Genomic DNA, 16,855 nt, shown 5'->3' with positions numbered 1-16,855 from the left:
CTCTAAATACATGAAAAATTACGACCGGCTGACTGCTTTGAATATTAATAGCTGAGCAAATGAATGGTGTTGAGTAGGTTCAATTAAAAACTATTTGGAAGCTAAGGTACATACTTACATACACAGTACTATAATATACTTTACAATAAAGAATGCAAAACTTGAAATTGTAGTTCCATGAATTTTTGTTTGTAAACAACAATACCTTCCGAGAAATGCTTTGTATTGCTACAAAAATAAGAAAAAATCAAATAGATACAATTATTTATTTATACAAACGAATGTGTTGAGTATGACTGAGTAGGGGAGTAAGTCAAAGATGACCGCAAATTGCAGCGAGTAAGAAAGTCACGGTATTCAGTTCGAGCAATAAACAAATTGTATTGACCTTGAATATGCAACTGTCCTACCTTTGTAATACAAATTTTATTTTTAAAGCTTTATTTGATCTTATTTAATAAGGAATACTCATCAGATAAATCAAAAACATATATAGAGGATCGCTTCCTATCAATGAGGGATAAAGCAACTCACAATAAAGGAAAATCAGAAAAATTAATATTTGTTCGGGTTTAGTACATATCAGCTACACATTATTCATTTACAGCAACGCATTGAAATCCCCGCATTGAATGAAAAGTACTCACTTGACCAACTCAGCTTTCTTTGTTCTAACTGAAGCGCTCAAATCGCCATTGAGCAGCGCGCTCCATGTCCAGCTCAGACTGCCGGCTATTTATGCAAATGCAAACGCGTTTAGCGGCTTAGTGTGAGTCCGCGATTACTCGAGTGCGGTTTAGAACGGCGCAACTGTAACAAACTGGAAAGCAAATAGAACATACAAGCCGAGAAAAAAAGTAAAAATAATCATAAACAATTTTATCAGCGGCTTAAGTGAACTTTCATTATTCCACTTTTCGTTTTATTTTTGTGTAGTTTCCAGTTCTTTTCTGATTGGTATTGCGCAGAGCGCGTGTGTGTACGCGTTTTAGAAGCTATAAATTCTATGTGCGTGCCATTGTGTTTGTGAATAAAATGCATTCGACTGCAAGTAGCTGCCCATTCGGCAGTTCCCTGAAGATTTTCGTTATTTTCTTATTATGTGCGCTGCATAACAACTTGTGCGAAGCGCGGCCACAGCGCGCAGAGCATGAAGAAATAGCGGCTGGAAAGAAATGCGGTTATGAGGTGAGTGATAAGACAGTGCTATGAATACAGCATATGTATATAACTATATATAAATTTATTTTTTTTATTTACTTTACATGTAATCACAGATACTTTAGCGTATAATATATGCTTGTTTAAATTATTATTTAAAAATATACTTTTTTATCTATTGACAAGATCTTTAACAGCGAAAACATGGAATTCCAATATAAATGTTTTGAAAATTTATTTATTTAATTCTTGTGTAGTTTGTAGTCAATATCTTCATATTTATTTTTTCGGTTTATTTTAAAACAAACACGAACCATTACGAATATAAATTTCAAGATAAACATAAAGAAATTAAAAAATTATTTGAAAGAGCGTCCAGCTCTGATACTATATTATAGTTGACTTCATTTATAAGATATCTCTAAATACATATCGATATGCTTCCGTAATAAGCTTGTCAAAGCTGTGCTTAATGCTATTTGTAATGCATCTGAAATATGAAATTAATTGCGAAATCATATTTCGGTCCTTTAGATCAATATACACCCTATTCCTCATCACTCCCTACACCCATATATAATCCAATTTTCAATCAATAAATTTTCTTCCCACACTCAAAAAATGTCACAGAGCTGCCCCAAAACCAAACCCAACATGTTGAATGTCCATCTGGTGCCACACACCCATGACGATGTGGGCTGGCTGAAGACAGTCGATCAATATTATTATGGCAGCAAAACACTTATACAAAAGGCGGGCGTGCAATATATTTTAGACTCGGTAGTGCAGGAACTGTTGCGCGATCCCGAAAAGCGTTTCATCTATGTTGAGTCGGCATTCTTCTTCAAATGGTGGCGTGAACAGGAACCCGAACTACAGCAGCAAGTGAAAATGCTGGTGAACGAGGGACGGCTGGAGTTCATTGGTGGCGCCTGGAGTATGAATGATGAGGCGACAGCGCATTATCAGAGTATTGTCGATCAGTTTACCTGGGGCTTGCGGTAGGCTACATGTAATTTATAAAATATTTGATTTAAATTTAATGTTTTTAGGCGCCTCAATGACACTTTTGGTGAGTGTGCGCGTCCACGCATCGGTTGGCAGATCGATCCGTTTGGGCACTCACGTGAAATGGCTTCAATGTTTGCGCAAATGGGTTTCGACGGTCTCTTCTTCGGACGTCTAGATTACCAGGACAAAATGGAGCGTTTGACGACCAAAACAGCGGAGATGATATGGCGCGCTTCGGCTAATTTGGGTGCGTGTTATTTGCATTGAAATTAAATTTATTCTTGTTTAAAATTAAAAAGTATACATCGAAAACTATAAGTACATATAACTACTTAACATTTTCAGATGATTCCTCTAATCTCTTCACTGGCGCTCTATATAATCAATACCAACCACCACCCGGCTTTTGCTTCGACATACTTTGCGCTGACGAGCCGATAATCGACGCCAAGCATAGTCCAGATAATAATGTTAAGCGCCGCGTAAGTTAATCATTACTTTAACATGTAATCATAAGTAATTAAAAAGGAATGCAATTATATACGTACCTTAGGTGAATGATATTTTGAAATTCATTGATCAACAAGCACCATTCTATCGCACTAACAACATAATCATAACGATGGGAGGCGATTTTACGTACCAGGATGCGAATGTCTATTTCAAAAACTTGGATAAACTGATAAGGTTTGCTAATGAATTAAGCGAGAACACATATTCGAAACAATATTGGCAAAAAGTTGATGAAAAGGTTGCTGAAAAGGGTGGCAAAATTTATGATTACAGCTTTGAAGGATAGCATTAAATTAGTTCACGACAACAGCTTAGAAAACTAAAGACATTTCTCTCATTTCTCATCCACGTCGAATCTTGAATGGCATATGGCTTAAATAGTTTTGTCTGCTATGTTTTCGATATATTCCAATACCTGCCCTTTACCATTTCCGATCGTGTTTAGCTTTGAGTTTCTTTCATCATATTATATCTTTTAGGTCGATGAATTCATCGCAATTTCACGCAATATGTCCAAGGGCTATCGCACCGATAACATACTCGTTACAATGGGTGAAGATTTTCACTATCAAAATGCGAATAGCTGGTTCAAGAACCTCGATAAGCTAATCAAGTGAGTAGAAAGCAAAGCTAAAGCAAAATTTTCGGCAACCCTCAACAACTTTGGCGCCATTATCTAAATTCTTAAATACATTCATGTCTACCAGTTAGCAGAAACCAGCTCACAACCTTCTTCTAATACATCACAGATACACAAATGAGCGACAAGTGAATGGTTCCAATGTAAATCTACTCTATTCGACGCCCTCCTGTTATTTGAAGTCCCTGCATGACGCTGGTATAAGTTGGCCCACAAAGGACGACGATTTCTTCCCGTACGCCTCCGATCCGCACGCCTATTGGACGGGTTACTTCACCTCTCGGCCTACACTAAAGCGTTACGAACGCGTTGGCAATCATTTTCTCCAGGTTTGTAAGCAGCTCACCGCTATGGCACCCAAAACCGCCGGCCAATTCGATCCACATCTCTCATTCATGCGCGAAATGATGGGAGTCATGCAGCATCACGACGCAGTCACCGGCACCGAAAAGCAGGCGGTTGCTGCCGACTATGCGCGTCATCTGGAAGTAGCTATTCGCGCATGTGCCACCAATACAAAGGAAGTTCTGAATCAGTTGACTGTGGACACCGCCGTGCCCACAAGTGTTACAGAGTCTGGAGCACGTGAACGTCGTTGGGCTACTGGTCCCAAAAAAGAATACACCTTTAAATTTGAAACGTGTACGTTGCTCAATATTAGTTCGTGCGCCGTGCCCGAGCAGGCGGACAAATTTATTTTGACTTTGTACAACCCATTGGCGCGAACGGTTTCGGAATTCGTACGTGTACCAGTGCCGGACGTTAACTATGAGGTTAAGGATTTCGACGGTAAGTGTGAAGCAAATAAAATCGCGTACATTAAATGTATAATTTTACTTTTATTTCGCAGACGTGACAATGGAGACGCAGTTCTTACCAGTACCTACGCCAGTTCAGGATCTCAACTTCCGAAAATCTAGCGCACTCTATGAACTTGTTTTCCTTGCAAATTCGCTGCCGCCACTGGGCTACAAGTCTTTTTATATAACAAAAACAAATGGCAACCGCATGAAACCAGTAGCGGATCCCGTAAACGAGTCGAGCTTCACAAGCATAGGAAACGAGGTAAGTTCTTGTATATTTGCGACTAAAGCTCATCGTTCTTCATTTTCGGTATTTTAGTATATTCGACTCAACTTCGACACAAACGGATTTCTTGTGACTGTCACAGCTGACGGCATGACACGCATTATTAACCAAGAATTTGTGTATTACGAAGGCGCTATAGGCAACAACCGCGAATTCCGTAATCGTTCTTCGGGTGCATATATTTTCCGCCCCGCACGCGATCAAGTCCGTTCGATTTCTCTGCAACCGAAACTCAAAGTCTACCGCGGTAATCTCGTCGAAGAGGTCCATCAACAATTCAATGAGTGGGTCAGTCAAGTAGTGCGTGTGTATCGACAACAGCACTATGCTGAATTTGAATGGCTCGTGGGGCCGATACCAGTGGATGACGGTAAGGGCAAAGAGATCGTTAGTCGTTTCAACTCGGATATAAATTCAGCGGGTATCTTCTATACTGACTCTAATGGACGCGAAATGCTTAAGCGTAAACGAGATCATCGCGATACTTGGAAGGTCAAATTATTGGAACACACCGCTGGCAATTATTATCCCATCACCACAAAGATCGCATTGGAGGATGAAAATGCACGCATGGCCATATTAACGGACCGCGCACAGGGCGGCAGCTCCATGGGTGCTGGCTCTTTGGAACTGATGGTTCATCGACGTTTATTGCATGACGATGCCTTCGGTGTTGACGAGGCCTTGAATGAGACCGCTTACGGAGAGGGTTTGGTAGCCCGTGGCACACACTATCTAGTTGTGGGTTCATCAAACAAACGGCAAAGTCCAACAACACAGGCAATCGAACGTTTTACACAGTTGCGCAAATTATTACCCGTCTGGAGTTTCTTCAGTGACGCTAAGAATATAGCCTATGATGATTGGCGTCAGAACTTTACTAATATTGTGAGTACATAAGTCTCTTTTTGTCCTTTAATATCCGAATTAATGTTTTCTTAATATTACAGTTCACCGGCATAGAGTTGGAGCTACCGAAAAATATCCACCTTATGACCTACGAACCGTGGTATGAGAACGAAGTGCTCGTACGCTTCGAGCACATACTTGAGAAGGATGAAGACCCCGAGTACTCAAAGGCCGTACAGTTCAATGTTCAAAGCGTATTGTCGAGCTTAAAAATCGCTGATATGCGTGAAACTACGCTGGCAGCAAATGCTTGGTTGGGCGATAACAAACGTATGGAATTCGTGCCGGATTCGCCTGAGGTAGCCTACAACTCTTATGGCATTTACCAAAAGTCACTTGAGCACCAGCTTTTGTTAAGAGCCGACCGACCTCTACTGGGTGCTAAATACTACAACCAAGCGAAAATCTCTAAGGGAGAAGAAGAAGATGATGAACAACTAGCAGTGCAAACGAACCGTCTAAAACGTGTGACCGAGGAGTCCCAGGAACTGAATCGCGAGCGTGCAGAGAAGCTGCGTAAGCTTAAGGTGCCAAGGCAGACTTTGCCGGAGAACTATGCAAACGGCGATGATCGTTTCCTCATAGAACTGAGTCCAATGGAAATGCGCACCTACATACTCACTTTGCAGAAAGACAATTGAAGCGAAGTAAAAGACGGTGGTGATTTTTGCAGTTAATATTTTGAACATACAGTTATGTAGTTGTACATGAAAATCTCGCATGCTATATATATGCATTGAGTATAAAGTGAAATATATTGTAGTGGAATGATTAACTAGATTAGTGGTCGAGGCAGCTGCGGGTCTCCCAAATAAATAAATACATATATGCACAAATTGAGCTCGCACTTTCATTTCTCCAATTCATGCGCCATAATCCATTTTCGACTCTGGTTGATTATCACGCAGGCCTCTTTGTTCGGTAATCTTAAATTGCAGCAATACAACCAAATAGGTGGCCATAAAGGTGAGGTTCTGCAAGGGTACAATAAATAATTACATCAAATTACATGCGCCACTCTCTCTCTCTACTCACCGATGAAAAGAGCTCACGATTAATATTTGCGTAATCATCCAAGTTCATTATGGGCGGTGTCTTCGCAATCGCGAGCAAAAACATTTGCACCTCTCGCTGCGTGGCCGTATCCAAAGCAATTAAATTGACATTGAGCAATTTCGTTTGGAAATCCAAGCCCACTTTGCGCGACGCATGATGTGCCTCATTGCAGATTATATACAACAGACTCATGCAATAGAACATAATGACGAATAGTCCGATTTCCTTGTACGTTGCGCCATGATCCATGATCTCACTTATCGAACCATAGGCGGCAGTGAGTGTTGTGAAGAAGACGACCAAACAGTACATACCATACATATTTGAGTAGGCTTTGCCTGTGGGGAGAGTGAAAGAAAAACGACATTTGTGAGTTAAGTGGTAGATCTATGACTGATATAATGTAGAAAAGTTCGTGGGGATTGTTTATTTGAGATAAAAACTAATCTTAAGGTAGAGTGGAACACATTGCGGAACGATTTTGTTTGAACATACGATCAGAAGTCTCGTAAGCTCTCTAAAGAAATTAGATTCCACACTTTTTAGGTCGAATAACATTATTAACGTTGAACAAAGTTTAACCCTCTTGCACCCAGAATTCACTATTTAAGATATGATTACTGAAAGACAGACTGCACTAGAAACTTATCAACGAACACTGGGTCCATTTTAGTAATAGGTTCGTCATCGCCTTACCCAACTGCTGCATCATGAGACTCAGATCCACCCATAAGTATCTAAACTCGGTCAACTTTTCTGCTGGTTTGTCGCTTTTAAGGGTTAATTCCAAGTGTTCTGCAAGGGCTTCACTAACCGTGCCAAAAGCATTGCAATTTATGTACCTAAAGAGAAACAGAAATTCGAAATAGAATAGAAATAGATTTAGAAGTAGAATAATTTAGCTTTCGAAAGCAATAACCGATCACCTTAAAAAATTATCTCATTCATTCAACATACCACAAGCTGCAGAAGCAATTCAGCATCGCAATGATGGGATAGTAAGCGAACGTGTACCAAAACTCAAAGTCCGGTTGCAAAATGTACTGCGAAACATTGACGGCAATACTCAGCGCCCACGAGAATATGCAGAGACCCCAGGTGAGGCGATATAGATTCGGAAACACAATGGGCGCACCGGTGACACGCCAAAACTTATATTGGTAATTCGTCCACATGTTCTTGAAAATCGCCACCTCCGGACCGTGACGCCAACTCGCCACCGGCAACAGAAAATGCGTAAACAACAAACTGATGAAGATGATATTATAGATTGCCTCGTCGAAATGCTTGTCCGGCTGTTCGATGAAACTCTTGACGCGCGCACGCAGCACCATCGCCACAATGAATGTCTCGAGCGAGAAAATGCATATCGCATATAGCATTTGATGCGATCTCCACGAAAAGCCAGTGCGTGGCAAATTATTGTCGGGCGGATTGCGATGAATGGGCATTATGCCCATAATCTGAAAGAGCACGAGTAAGCTCTTCGTTGTCTTGTAGAAGGAGTCGTGCTCGTCCAGCAGGCGTGCATCGTCCAGTGTCGATTGTTTGCGTATATAGTATTCGGTGGATTTGCTGCCCTCTTGTGCGCGCTTCTGCATTTGAATGCGGTGGCGGTGCTCATCTTCGAGAAACTCCCGTTGACCGGGATTGAAGAGCGGCACAATGCGCGGCGGTTTATCCAAAATCGTCGAACCGTCGTGATTCTTCACCCAGAAACTCATAGTGACTGATTCAAATTATCGAAAATTTTCATTAGCAGCTAGAAAGGAAGTCAGTAACGGTATTGATTTGCGCATTTATTATGCGGTGATGAGTTATGCGATGGGCGAAGCCGTGTAAATAAATATTGTTTAAGCACGCATTTAAGCTTTTCGGTGCACACAATAATAGTGTTTAGTAAATAGTAGTAATTCGTAGTAAATTGCGTTGAAAATCGGTAAAATGTTGTTATACTCAAGGAATCTATATATGTGTAGTGGTAGCTACTAAACACCGGAAGTGGCTGTTTATTTATAAACTTCACCTCGCTATTAATATCTATAACCTCTCAGATACCATAGCAAGCGCAATGAAAAGTAGTAAAAGAACTCAATGGCACCCAACACGCTGAAACCAAGGAACAATCCCGCCGCGCCACCAACAGCAACTGCAATGAATTAATTATTGCACAACCAAAAATACTAAACGCCACCATTATTTCCATCACTCACCCAACAAATCGGTAAAAGTAAAAATCACTTGTCGTTTCAACAACTCCAGTGGCCAAGTGGTTACTTCAAGGCCGACAGTGAAACCAGTCTGAAACACATTGAGGTTTGCTAAAACCTAATATTCAAATGAGAAATAATCATTACAATTTGGAAATACTCGCTGGTATTAATGTCTGTATGTATCACTAGAGGCAGCAAACAGTAATTTTACAGATGAGGCTTTAAAGGACGTGTTGGGACTTAAACAGTTAATGAAAGATAATCCCTATCGTTTAAGTGTATTTGAATAAAGACCCGGATGTATGGCATTTGTCACCATAACAGAAGTAGAATGTGGCTGTTCTTCTAAGAGTCTGTAGAGCCGGATCTTCTAACTTTTACTGCTATCAACAAGCGGATACATTCCCACGACCATCGGTTCTATATAACAGACCCGGATTTTTATATTACCAAAACGGCTGGAGTTCATAGAAATATGACTGAGTATATTATATAAATTTCAGATAGCTCATTTGTCATTTGCCAAGAAGTTCTTTTGAAAATACGCACCGATATACCATATTTAAGAACCTTAAATGAACTAAGATACTCTTTTCATGTATATTGCTTGCTCTCTCTTTGGTTTTTAAGGAAATTAATTTCACTAAGAAGCTCACTTCTTAGTTTCCTAAATGTGAACATTTCCAAAGAGTCATTGGCCTTTCTAGCCTTTTCAATTGTCAATATATATCGAAGTCTTACCTCTACACTTTTTACCACTACAATGCTATTGAAACAAGAGTCCATACAATGGCAATGTGTTGTCTTCCGAGCTTTTGAACTGTGTAAACGGCGAAAGTATTCTAAAATTAATAGGGATTTGAAAAAAAAATATTTTCGACACTATTATTAAGACCCTATGTTCCACCTAGGAACTACGGGACATATATAATACGGTAAATACCTGCATTTTTAGCCACGCAGGACTTTAGCGTTGTGTACGAGCAAACCGGCTTCGGATTCTTAACTGTAAAACTGAATATATAAACTGATCAAAGGTCTCTTTATATTTTCAACTCACTTCGATTCGGATAGAAATGCGGTATACATTTGCATTTCTTGTAAACCAGATTTAGTCGACATTCCTGCATGCAAAAGCTTTTAGTGTAAATTTCAAAATGCACCAAATTCGACTCATGCGGAAAGCGGCAATTGCGTTGAGCCACTGTGGTAGATCTGCAAGCATTTGAAAATAGATGAAAAAATAATTCTATAAACTAAAAAATTTCATATTGATCTTAGAAATTGGATTAAGCTAACTTTTCATAACCGTCTTCGGCAATTATTTCTCGTGTCTCCGCTTTGTAGTACACGGCCTCGTTGGTATAGAAGAACTTTTGCTCAATTTTTAAGGCATCATGTGAAGAGTGTATGAAAACCTGCAGAGTTGAATAATTTAGGATACAACATGCTTCTTCATAAACTCCACCAACTCACCCCAATACTTTCGAAAGCCTTCGGTACCGATAAAATCATCAATATACTATCGAAGTAACTACCCAAAAGCACGTTAACATGTTCCTTGTTGATCTTCGGATATTTCCCGAACAAAATATAGCGTGCTGTATACTCATTGTGTAAATAGCTGTTAGCCAAATAGCAAATGCCGAATTCGGTTAGCACTTGACGCACAAGGAATTCCTTAAAGCCATCATTCAGCCGTATGCGCTCATTTTCATCCTCCATCTGTGTGAAATCGGTGGTTAGATTATATATCAAGGACATGTACTGAGCAGGCCGCAAACGCAAGCGATCCAGCGTGCTATCGATGCTCGGACGTACAGTTATATTGTCGAAGTTGAAATATGTCGAATTGGCCAAGGTCTCAAGGAATATATAGAAATCCTCTTTCGGCTGACCGGTTATTTTCTTTTTGCTTGAGTGAATGAGAAATGGAAAAAACATTTATTTTTTGCTTTACATAAAAGTTATGTTAACGGTAAAATTCTAACGTACTGACAATACTTATCGAAGAGCTCCTGGCTTAGACGGCGCATAGGACAGACAGTGAGGCTGGGTACTGGTGTGCGCCAGAAGTAGAAGTCACGCTCTAGACCCATCACGGTGCTCTTAGTCTTATACTTATCCATCGTTTGCAGACCCGTGAAGATGCACATGCCAACAGAAACTATCAAGAGTAACAGCCAAAAAATACTTTCGGGAGTTTTCATGAAAATAATTATATTATTAAATTATATTATTTTAAGCTTACTTCAACCACTGTCTTCTTTTCCAACTTACTGTTCAATCAAAATCAGCTGCTCTCTAACCAAATATGCGAAGCCGTGTATGCAACTTTCGGTGAAATAATTTTTTATATACAGTCCAATGCGCTTCAACCAACGAAAATTTCCACAAAACGCCTGTTTTCGCGCTTGTGGCTTGTGTTTAGACGGCTGTACTTGTATGTACATTTCGTAGAAATATTGACTGACTGTCCGTTAGCTGCAACAGCAAATGCCTTTTTATGCAATCACTGGGCTTATAGACCTCAGGTGCCATAACAAATAGTATACTTCATTGAATCGTATCGTGTTTAATTAAATATTCAAAACGACAAGCGAAATCCATTTACATTTTGCAGTGCATTAAATTTTTATGGATTGCTGATACAGACATATCTACAGAAATACTAGAGAACTTTCATCATTGAAATGAATTTTAGTATCATTTAAAACTTCAGCGGGTTTGAATACCTTAACACGGTAAAACACTTAAAATCTAACAAGCTTCCAAAGAACTGTATATGTATAAAATTTTTAGAAAAATATAGAACTGGATCAACATGGGATCGAATAGGACTACAATAGCGTCACATCAGCTTAGGTTATAATTTGATTGTATAAAACGTTCATTATAACTCAGCCTTCCTTAAATCTAGATGAAAGTTCAACTGCTCTGTAAAAAATTGTTCTTAAAGCTCTCATGCCACCGCAAACAGTATCAGAATCTTGGAACATATGTAAAGCACGAAATAGAGTCACAAAGAGCCTAATATTTCAAGCATAACGAATGTCTTCTGCAAAAGCTGTCATCCGGCAAAGCTTCCGGGAGCGTTAATCGAAAATATAAATTTTAAATCTTCTATTAAGCTATACAAAAATTTTTGTAAACTTTTCCCAAAGGAACTAATATTTCAAACAAAACGATATAAATTTTATCAAAGATAATTATATCGATAATCGAAGATATAAATTTTAAAGCTTATATTCGACTTTACAAAACTTTCTGTAAACTTTCCTCCGAGAGTAGCGGAAGCTGGGAACATACCTCAAAGCGATTTAGTGTCACAAAAGCTCAACAGCAGCCGGCCTAATATTTGAAACAGAGCGAAAATCTCGATCGAAAGCTTTCATCGTCAGAAAAGCTTGCCGAAAGCACTAGAAAACCAATAAAAAACGATTTTTTTTTTTAGTTTTCCTTACAAAAGAGTGAAATTTATTAATTAGTAAAATATTATTTTTTTTGCACTTCGTTTTTTATAGTATGTACTTTTGTTTGTTTGTCAGTTTTATGCTAAATGTTCGCTTAAACTTAAAAAGTGAAAAATAATAATTATAATAATTTGAGTAAATATGTTTTTTTATAAATTAGTTATAAAATATTACTGAATTATTACATTTTCATATAAAATATTAGACAGAAACATAAAACTATTAGAACACATTAGTTAAATTATTGCATTTAGTTTTTTCTTTCTAAAATAAATAACACGGTTTAATAGAAATTCGAACTCTTTACCGAGTAAAGCGTAGGTGAAAAGTGTTTTTAATTGCAATATAAACATGAAATGGAACACTAAAGGTTAGGATCCATTTGAGTTAACGGATTACTAAAATTACGCTCGTATTGTATTTTCGTTTTAAATAGCAAAATAATAATTTCGAAATATTTCTTTAAATTCTAAGTAAGTGACGGGATTTGAATGAGACACAAAACATCAGAAAGTTTCTTTTTTTACAAAAAATAGACTGTTTCAAGTGATCTAAAGCTAAATTCCAGCACTTCAATGCAAACCCGGTTATTCGGTTATGTGAAAAATTTCATTACTGCCAGTACAAATGTATATGTACGTCTGTATATGGAATGTGCCTTACAAATAAATACATATACAATATTAATTAAACTCAAAGATAAAATATAAAATAATTACTAGCTCAGTTTTTGTTTAATTTACGAGCATTAATTTACAGAACTCAAAACGAATATCAACTAATAAAATTATGCCTAACTTCATAATTATAAATACTTAGAAAATGCTTACGTGTAAAGCTTAATTGCACGCAAAAGCTTTTGGATAAATATTTTTTTGTTTTAAGAATTTGCAGTAATTAAACAAATCGCATCGATTACTTCCGTAGCTTTTTCGTAGATAAAAAAGAGTACAAATCGTTTGCTACGCTATGCAAATAAGAATACTACACTTTTTTCTCTTCAAATACATATAAAACGTAAAATAAAATAAAAACAAAAATTATGCTAAACTAAATTTTGCAGCATATTCTATTGCTAAGTAACACTCCACGCAGTTTTGTGTGCCTGTGATTAGGCAGCACCGCAGGAGTAACAGCAATTTTGCTTGTAATAATCGTAATTGCAGAGCTTCGCCTTGACGGCCCACTGACAGTTGTTGAACTCGTCCACGCAGGAGACCGCCACATCATTCTGCAACAGCTCCAAATGGGGTTCTGAAATATTAATTTTTTTGACTTAACATTATCAAAAACAACACTTCTTCAAATATATAACTTACCATCACATCTTTGCGTATTACAGCTGCGATAGATCGGTTCGCGCAGCGAGTACCGACACTTAGCCGATTCGCGCATTGCCGCTTCGCGTTCATCGTACTCCAAACATTTGACTGAACGTCGCTGAGTGCCACCATCACACGATTTCGAACACTAAACCAAACAGAGAAGAGAAAAGAGCTCATAGAATTATACTTCTCCCAAATATAATAATTTTTCAAAATACCTCCGACCATTCAGAGTAATGCCAACGAGGTCCGCAGTATTCCACTTCCTCGTGCAAACAATTCTCCACCAATTGTGGCTTCAGCTCCGGCTTACAATCCTCATCCTTCACTATTTCATGATTGTGTATGCAATAAACCAGGCGACTGCGTGTCAGATTGAAGCAGTTTCCATTGCATGGTGACCACGGTCCAGCGAACCATTCGCCCACTTCGCAATCACGTTCTCGTTCACATGGGCGCGTGATCTCAGGCGTGGTACGCGAGTCACAGCGCTCAGTATTCGGCTTTGTGCGATCGCAGAAAATCGTACGATACTCAACACCTGCACCACAATCGGCCGAACAGTATTGGTTCCAATCGGACATTAGCCAAATGCCGGATTTGTCATTCTTGTCACGCCCACGATGCTGCGTACCGTTGGCGCCTGCATGTGCCGTGCGATAGCGTGCAGCATGTGATCGACGTCGAGTCTTTGGGCAGTCGCATGGTTTGCGCGGATTGGGCATCTCATCGGTGCATGCTGAGTTGTCCACGTGTATAACAATGCCGGAAGCGAGCTCTTGCACACAGCTTATATCACGCTCGCGATAACCTTCGCCTTGCTGGCAATGGCATTCGCTCCAGTCCTCTATGCGCCAATAAGCGGGGCAAGGTTGTGTGTTGCAACGCAGTAGATTTTCATTAAGCATTGGTTTCTCCGAATGCATACAACGGCGTTGCGAATAGTAACGAATGGGATTCTCGCGCACACAGCGTACAATTGGTGTCTGTATGCCACCACCGCAGGTTTTAGAGCATGCGCTGAAGCCAACCACCTTCCAGTTGAAGCGACGTCGACGACCCGAACGCGAATTGCTGGCAAAACTTTCTTCCGGTCCATTTTTCAGAAAACCTTCACTCTCCACTGACAACTCATTCTCCTCGGAGTCCGATGTTATAGGCAGCAGATATTCATACTTGATGCCCGGGTTCGTTGACCTGCTATATATCTGTTGCAGACAAGATTAGGCTTCAATAAGCAACATATTAAGTATTTAAGTAGTATAATACCCACCATTAACTCTAACATGTCCCTTATGGGTCCCAAGCAAGTAATCCATTCGGTTACACCAGCACCATGCTGTAGTCCATCGATGCGATGATAGTCGAAAACCGCACCCACTGCTTCGTAGGCGCCACTATCTGAAGCCACATTATCGCCATTAAATATATATTTTTGATCGGGTGTACGCAGCACTGCAAGAGAGTAATATGTGTAATGAAGTTGTCGAACAAATTCGAATTATTTCTAGCAAATTATGCTCATACCCAGTAAATTTATGCTGTTTCCCAGTTCGGTTATAGAAATATTCGAAGATCCCGCTGGTATTGTGGCCACGTGCACATAAGCGTCTTCCGGTAATGGATCGCGCGTAAATATACCCGTAATTGGACGACAAATCAAACCGCCGCAGCTGACTGAACCGCTGTTGGCCGAGAGTCCAGTGATAATGCCAGTGGCATGGACGGCCTGGAAGAATTGAAAAAAGATATAAACGATAAAAGATATTATTATATCGAAAAACGATATTTATATTGAGCTTTTGTTCTTAGTAGAAAAGTTTAGCGAAGTTATGTAGCTCATATCGCAGTGTTGCAGTGTTCTAATCGTCCACGACTGAGTTGAGATTAGATAGGATTTATACAAGGTTCGAAACACAATAACTATTCGAGTTAACGCTTATTATGAAGAAGAGCTTTCAACCGAAACAAAAGTTAGTACAAAGCTTTTTTAATAGTCAGGTAAAGCTTTTAAGATCTTGACTTACCTTTCCTTTTTCAAAAATATAATACATATATATAAATATACTATATATATTATTTAATTATAACTTAGATATTAACTCACCAAGTAAGCCAGCAAAAGCTTCTCCAACATTTTCAACCGCCCAAAAGCTTTTCAAATTCAGATTCAAAATTGTAGTTGTGTATGTTGTCAATGAAATCTTCTAAAATTATGTTCGTACATAAGTTGTTTGAATAGAAAAAAAACACGACTTAAAAACTAACACAAATCGTACTAAAATCGACGGCGTTTAGCGATGGTCTGCAGTTTCACAAAGATATACAATAAATCTTGCTTAGCCATTGAATAGAGCAAACTATTAGCATATTAAAGACTCACGAAACCTGAACTGTCAAGAAGCGCTTCAATTTATGTTGTGCGTATTCTGAAAATTGATTTAGTTATAATTAAATGACAAGTAGCTTAAAATCTGGCGTGGCAAGATCATTATCAATGAAATCAACATTTCCTAACAAATGCCGAGCTTATGTTAAACATGAGCGCCCATAAAATGTAACATGTACAACTTAATGGCTTTAATGCGAAGCCCGGCGAGTGGAGCCCTTGAAATCCGACATAAATCTACACAAATGATGTCTCTATAGCTTTTCATGGGCGCTGTATTTGTGTAGCATACTTTCATTTATTGCCTGCGAAAACTATTATAAAATATTAATGACGGTTTTTTTGGTTTCAGCCTAATTTATTGCCTTATAATACTAGGTGGGACAATGGGGGTACCTTGCGCGCACACGTATTGTCATTTTAATTAAGAGTGTTAATTTCGGCACTCAACCGCGCATAATTAAAAGATAGATTATAAATACGCATATTTATTCATTCATAATTTAGGCAGTTTAACTATGGACTATAGATGTTGGGTTACCGAAATTTACATAAACGGTCTCCGAATGGGGAATGTATGCATTTCAAGCGTCACAGCAGGAAGCGCTACCGAATTCGAAGACTAGAAGTATTAATGGTTTATATATAGTATACCTTTCCAAAAAGTTAGAAAAAAATCTAGGAACATCAAATGAAGCGTTACAATTATTACACACAAATAGGAGTCATAAAAATATTCGCATAAAATCGCAAAGAACACGAAAATTTCTTTGTACACGCACACAATGCGCGATCACTCACGCAATCGCTGAATTTATTACCGCTATCTGTGTTTTATGGCAAATAAATCGCACATAAAAAATGATCTATGCCTATTTTTACAGTTCACAAATGTCTCACCAACGTGTGGATAAATGCATTTTATTCTCCGCATTTGCACTTTGATCCACTCCACACACACATAACAAATTAATCAGTGAGATCACACAGTATGTTTGCCGGCAATTTACATCTTCATAGATACACTTAACAACCTAACAGCAGTTAAATTGTTGTTGCTTGTTGTGATTTATAAA

The 16,855-nt window shown here is 38.8% G+C and overlaps 4 protein-coding genes across 10 annotated transcripts in view; 1 reads left to right on the top strand and 3 right to left on the bottom strand.

The window, feature by feature from the left end:
• Positions 1–708: 708 nt before the first annotated feature.
• Positions 709–6,163, top strand: LOC105211435 (lysosomal alpha-mannosidase). Of its 4 annotated transcripts, none has more exons than XM_054226878.1 (10): positions 709–857; positions 937–1,188; positions 1,792–2,162; positions 2,214–2,419; positions 2,518–2,654; positions 2,726–2,859; positions 3,435–4,114; positions 4,176–4,390; positions 4,448–5,302; positions 5,365–6,163. In XM_054226878.1, the coding sequence occupies exons 2-10, from the start codon at positions 1,036–1,038 to the stop codon at positions 5,962–5,964; spliced, it is 3,351 nt and encodes a 1,116-aa protein (XP_054082853.1). In that variant the 5' UTR covers positions 709–857; positions 937–1,035; the 3' UTR covers positions 5,965–6,163. The 4 variants fall into 4 exon arrangements, with proteins under 4 accessions (XP_054082853.1, XP_054082854.1, XP_011181146.2 ...); XM_054226879.1 differs by having other exon boundaries at positions 734–857; positions 944–1,188; XM_011182844.3 differs by lacking the exon at positions 2,726–2,859 and adding an exon at positions 3,165–3,298 and having other exon boundaries at positions 755–1,188.
• LOC105211436 (gustatory and odorant receptor 21a) lies at positions 6,015–8,230 on the bottom strand. Its single transcript, XM_011182845.3, has 4 exons — positions 7,337–8,230; positions 7,076–7,221; positions 6,359–6,717; positions 6,015–6,297 (listed from the first exon to the last, which is right to left on the bottom strand). Exons 1-4 carry the CDS (start codon positions 8,101–8,103, stop codon positions 6,187–6,189), a joined length of 1,383 nt encoding a protein of 460 aa, XP_011181147.1. The 5' UTR covers positions 8,104–8,230; the 3' UTR covers positions 6,015–6,186.
• A 165-nt stretch (positions 8,231–8,395) lies between these two features.
• LOC105211503 (uncharacterized) lies at positions 8,396–10,802 on the bottom strand. The gene is made up of 8 exons (XM_011182954.3): positions 10,588–10,802; positions 10,069–10,507; positions 9,892–10,010; positions 9,653–9,807; positions 9,536–9,598; positions 9,334–9,434; positions 8,593–8,707; positions 8,396–8,528 (listed from the first exon to the last, which is right to left on the bottom strand). The coding sequence occupies exons 1-8, from the start codon at positions 10,800–10,802 to the stop codon at positions 8,413–8,415; spliced, it is 1,323 nt and encodes a 440-aa protein (XP_011181256.2). The 3' UTR covers positions 8,396–8,412.
• Positions 10,803–12,093: 1,291 nt separating this feature from the next.
• The window catches only part of LOC105211430 (thrombospondin type-1 domain-containing protein 4), a 75,104-nt gene continuing 70,342 nt past the window's right edge, over positions 12,094–16,855 (bottom strand). The window contains exons 2-7 of one of the 4 annotated variants that reach the window (XM_011182838.3): positions 15,498–15,594; positions 14,918–15,119; positions 14,664–14,845; positions 13,609–14,598; positions 13,385–13,535; positions 12,101–13,319 (exon numbers count right to left, since the gene is read on the bottom strand). In XM_011182838.3, coding sequence (XP_011181140.1) covers positions 13,177–13,319; positions 13,385–13,535; positions 13,609–14,598; positions 14,664–14,845; positions 14,918–15,119; positions 15,498–15,527 — 1,698 coding nt within the window. In that variant the 5' untranslated portion in view covers positions 15,528–15,594 and the 3' untranslated portion in view covers positions 12,101–13,176. Of the gene's footprint in view, positions 13,320–13,384; positions 13,536–13,608; positions 14,599–14,663; positions 14,846–14,917; positions 15,120–15,497; positions 15,598–16,855 lie in introns of all 4 variants that reach the window. The other 3 variants (XM_054226667.1, XM_011182837.3, XM_054226666.1) reach the window with 3 other exon arrangements.

This window comes from Zeugodacus cucurbitae, chromosome 3 (assembly GCF_028554725.1).
Source record: "Zeugodacus cucurbitae isolate PBARC_wt_2022May chromosome 3, idZeuCucr1.2, whole genome shotgun sequence".
Taxonomy (NCBI): Eukaryota; Metazoa; Arthropoda; class Insecta; order Diptera; family Tephritidae; genus Zeugodacus; species Zeugodacus cucurbitae.
This window is presented reverse-complemented; position numbering and strand designations above follow the sequence as displayed.

Excerpts from the sequence above, each read along its gene's own strand:
- LOC105211436 (XM_011182845.3), bottom strand. The coding sequence starts at position 8,103 with ATGAGTTTCTGGGTGAAGAATCACGACGGTTCGACGATTTTGGATAAA. Across the intron at positions 6,718-7,075 it reads TCTCATGATGCAGCAGTTGG|GCAAAGCCTACTCAAATATG; the intron begins GTAAGGCGATGA and ends CTCTCCCCACAG. Across the intron at positions 6,298-6,358 it reads ATCGTGAGCTCTTTTCATCG|AACCTCACCTTTATGGCCAC; the intron begins GTGAGTAGAGAG and ends GTACCCTTGCAG.
- LOC105211435 (XM_054226878.1), top strand. The coding sequence starts at position 1,036 with ATGCATTCGACTGCAAGTAGCTGCCCATTCGGCAGTTCCCTGAAGATT. Across the intron at positions 2,163-2,213 it reads CAGTTTACCTGGGGCTTGCG|GCGCCTCAATGACACTTTTG; the intron begins GTAGGCTACATG and ends TAATGTTTTTAG. Across the intron at positions 4,391-4,447 it reads TCACAAGCATAGGAAACGAG|TATATTCGACTCAACTTCGA; the intron begins GTAAGTTCTTGT and ends TCGGTATTTTAG.
- LOC105211503 (XM_011182954.3), bottom strand. The coding sequence starts at position 10,802 with ATGAAAACTCCCGAAAGTATTTTTTGGCTGTTACTCTTGATAGTTTCT. Across the intron at positions 9,599-9,652 it reads GCATTTCTATCCGAATCGAA|TTAAGAATCCGAAGCCGGTT; the intron begins GTGAGTTGAAAA and ends TCAGTTTTACAG. Across the intron at positions 8,529-8,592 it reads TACTTTTACCGATTTGTTGG|TTGCTGTTGGTGGCGCGGCG; the intron begins GTGAGTGATGGA and ends AATTCATTGCAG.